The 4366-nt window shown below is 33.9% G+C and overlaps 1 protein-coding gene across 1 annotated transcript in view; it reads right to left on the reverse strand.

Moving 5' to 3' along the window:
* Positions 1 to 3672, reverse strand: part of IL1RAPL1 (interleukin 1 receptor accessory protein like 1) — a 354573-nt gene extending 350901 nt beyond the window's left edge. Inside the window, exons 1-2 of the mRNA XM_035901976.1 lie at positions 3657 to 3672; positions 2587 to 2866 (exon numbers count right to left, since the gene is read on the reverse strand). Coding sequence (XP_035757869.1) covers positions 2587 to 2866; positions 3657 to 3672 — 296 coding nt within the window. The remainder of the gene's footprint in view (positions 1 to 2586; positions 2867 to 3656) is intronic.
* Between the last annotated feature and the right edge of the window lie 694 nt (positions 3673 to 4366).

Raw genomic sequence — 4366 nt, forward strand, 5'->3', positions numbered from 1 at the left:
ATGTATTTTTCTTCCTTACTGTTGGCACAGGTAGAAAAGGCACAGAATTGTGAAGGAAGCAGCTTCTGAGAAAAAAAAAAAAAAGTAGGTACTGAATTGTTCCACCCTCAAGTAAGTTTGAAATAAAAACTAGGCAGAATCATTTATTCAAAGTGCAGTTCTGCTTTTGCCCATTTATCCTTTACTGCTTGCCTTATTACCTCACAGGTACATCTCTTCTCCCTGCTCTCCTACTCAAGTTATTGAAAGCATCACTCTGAACTTTTTGCAACTAGGCAATTTTAACTGTGCTTCTCAGTTGAATGTTCAAAGCTAAAATAGCTTATAACATAATTTTGAAGGAGTTTCAAGCCCTCATCATTAAAATTAACAAAAACTTCCAATGTTTAAGAAAGAATTCCTAAATCTCATCCCTGCAATCTTCACTCTGTTTCTTGAAAGAAATTACAGTTCTTCTTCACTAATCTTTCTCCAGATTCTTTGGTGTATTCTACTAGTATTCAAGCATAAAGTGACAGTGGGGCTGACTATTCTGATTTCAGTGATGAGACTAAAGGGCAGCAGACAGCTATTTGATGTGAGAGTTTTTTGTATTTATTTGTGTAGCAAAAACTTTGGAAGTATAGATAGAGCACATAATTTTGCCAGATGGTGTCAGTTCAGCCTCTCTCTCTATTTTTTTGTCAGATAATCACTTTGTAGTGTAAGAATCTGAAGGAACAAGGGAAAAAAGGAACCATTATATTGCTGAGTAATTAATTTTATTTATTTCAGACTAAAATATCAAATACATATTTACCTTGGGAACAACAAGTATTGAGTTTTAAACTTGATTCTAAATGGGCATTCAAAATTATTTGGAAGTAACCTTTGACTGTATGCACAAAACACATAAAAATGTATTCCTCTGATACTGAAATGAGGATTGTGTCTTCTACTAATAACCATCTTGATCATACATTTGAAAGGTTCCATCCAACAAATCTAAAACTGAAACATTGATATAACAACAAGCACAGAAATAGTACCAACACTTTAACAAATACTTGCTTATTCTAGTGGGTATCCTCAAGGTGAAAGCCTTTGTAACTGTTCACAAGAGTATTAAGGATCACAAACTAATTTCTTTTTTCTCCCTCCCTTCCTTCCTTCTTCTTCTTCTTTCTTTCATCTTCTTTCTATAGAACTGTATTTTTTAAAATCTGTCATCAATGTACACTTTAAAGGTTGTCTGATTATCTAAATTCAGCATTTATCTATACTTGCTGGAAAACGCAATATCAGATATTTGAGATTTTCTTTACCTAAACAGAGAGGACTAATAATGGTATTTTAAATAGTGCTATGGTATAATTGACAAAACTGTTGCCATTTTCATGGCTACTATTATATACTTATCTGAAAAAATATTAATCTAAACATAAAAAAAATATTCTCCTTAAGTAGCTTAGTGTGTAGCTTTTTGTGTTTTTCTTTAAAAGAAAACCATCATCATAAGAAGAACCATCTTAAAAATGCTACTGAACAAATGATGACATGCAAAATGTCTCACAGGTTATGTAAATAGCTCAAAGAAAAAATGTTTTTAAAAACACATCTGGTAAAATTCTCCTTCACCACACACAACCCAGACAGCATTCCCCACCCCCACCCCCCAAAAAAGTGGTAGACACTAAATATCTCCAGGTGCTGAGTAACAAGACCATTTTTATAGATATGCAGACAAGAGGAACACTGCTTCATCTGTTCAGCTAACTGCAGTAACCAACTGTTTCAAACCTATGAACAATTAGTAGTAATACTTCCTGTACTTTCTATGTACAAATTCTAATTTGCACAATTTCACATCTAGTGAAAATCTAGTATAAGGGTGTGAGAATATGAAAGTGCCTAGATGATCTTTTTGACTGCAAAGGGCTGGAAACAGTATCTGAGTGCAAACCATTTTAAAGATGCAGAAAGAAGCTGAACACCTGTTTCAGAGAGCAGGAACCAGAATCTATTCCAATTTATGGTGATAAAGCTTGATGCATGAGAAGGTTAAATACCTTTGGAAGATATCTGGCATCCAGCCTCTATTATCAGATTAAGCCAGATGTGATTCTAGAGGATGCATGTCTGTAGAAATGCTGACATTTCACTTTCCAGTTTCTTTGATGAAACTACATCAAATAACAATTTTTTACAGAAAAAAAGGTAAATTAAATGAAACAATTTAATAAAATTCATATCAAATTAAATCTGAACATGAAAAAGAAACTTTTTACTCCAGGATAGTGCTGGTAAGAGTTAAACCAGAATCAGAAACAGGAACACATTATTTATGCATCCAGTCCCACCTATCTTATAAATTTTAGATTTTGCTATAAATGACCTAAATTTATATAAAAAACACAATCTAAATGTTCAGAAAAAATTCAATAGTAAGTTCTACTTAAGAATGAAATGCTTCAGGGAAGGAAATGCCAGAAGGACAAGAAAAAGGAACATGCTCAGAAAACATTTTTCTTTGGCACAAAAGTGTCACTATTAAGAGACTTGTTTCATATCTGGTTACTTAAAATGCCATATATTAAAATATAGTACCTTATAACACATGCATAGAGCCCGCTGTCTTGTACCACTGTCGGTCGGAACCAAATGGAGTCTTCTTCTTTGCTCATTCTAGTTCCATCAAAAGCTATAGGTTCCTCAAAATCTCCAGGTCCAGAGCTTTTGTACCACATCAGACTAAGTCCAGAACTTTGGGCTAGGGAGTAATTAGCTCTAATATATCCATAAAAGAGCGCACATTTTATACGAACAGGTTCTCCCACTAGAACTTGATATTTCTTGTAATCCACAGACCAGTCAGTGCATCCATCAGCTAAAAGAGAAGAGAAAATTACAAGAAATTATAAAAGGCTTCAGAGAGCACTATTCACACAGTAACCTTTATTGTGGGAAAGCATTGCATTTGAGAAAAGGTCCATTGAGTGACTGACTAGCAGTAGTACTCTTTTGATCCCTGAAAAATTAACTGCATTTTCACACCCATAACATCATGTACTTGTCTATGCAGAACAGAGTTATTACTAGATTTTGTGTTAAAAGTTGATAATTTTTGAGATAACTGAGCAATTGCTCTTTTATCTTTTGTGGAACTCCATCATGACCAGTTATAAAATACTGAAGTGAAGCTAGTGCAACACAGAGGCCTTGTGGTACACAGGGTGTCATAATCTTTGAATTGCATCAATCTAATACTGTCAGGGTAGCCACGTAAAGAAGGTATTACTCAGCCTCAGAAGACATTAGGACAAGGAGCTGTGGCTTGAACCAAAAAGTGTGAAAGTCTGTATTAGATTTGAAGGAGGAGAAGAAACTATCTTAACAATAAGAGCAAAAAGAGCAAATGTGCAAAAAGATACTGCCAGGAAAAGGACCATCAGTATTTTTAATGGAAGTGCATTACAAATGATTTTAAATTATTAATGTTTTTCTTTCTTCCTGTCTTGGTTAGCAATAATTCTAGAATAATTTTCATATTCTTCACCTGTTGAATAATGTCAGCCACTATCCCCCAATAACTGCTCATCAGAAAGCAATACTAGATTTGACTTTCTGAAGCCCAGCAACAAAACCAAACCCTCAAACCAATAAAAACACCCAATTACCCTCCTTCTTCCCCATAATTTTTAGTTAAGAAAACCAAAACAACAAAAGAAGAACAGATACTTTCTACAATTAATTCCTTAACAAAAGAACAAAAGCTTATAGTTATTTCTTAAGGAATTTCAACCATGGAAATTCACCATTACATTCACTGACTTAAAATCTCAGTGTCCTAGCCTCAGCTAGTTAATCAGGCCCCAAATCCAGTCAGTAGAAAGCAATCAGTACATTCAAAAGACAGTTTATTTCATCTTAAAATGAATCTGTGACTTCTATGTATATTTGGTCTTTGAATTTGCCACTTCTTTTTACTAACTTTAAAAGAGCTTGGACAGCTAGCTAGCTTAGAAAATCAACTTTTGCAAAACTAACGTCGCATAAAATGCCTCTCACTCTAGGGTTTGTTGAATACTGACTTTAATTGAGATTTCAAGCTACTGTGCAAGATAAAGCAGTGTTAACACTTTAAATACAGACAATTTTTTCATCTCTGATTTGGGAGAATAGCATGCCAGTTAGTGATTTTTGAGACTGACATTTGGATAATACCACAGTACTTAATACACATAGCAAAATAAGAAAGGCACAAACAACTCCACACACCACTATGTGAGTAATAACCTAAGTCGATACAATATTGAAAGATGGAGGAAAAAAGAATAAAAAATTTAGAATCAATTTGCATTGTGAACAGAATTCACAGAGAATTATT

The sequence above is a fragment of the Egretta garzetta genome, unplaced genomic scaffold (genome assembly GCF_000687185.1).
Source record: "Egretta garzetta isolate BGI_Z169 unplaced genomic scaffold, ASM68718v1 scaffold70, whole genome shotgun sequence".
Lineage (NCBI taxonomy): Eukaryota > Metazoa > Chordata > Aves > Pelecaniformes > Ardeidae > Egretta > Egretta garzetta.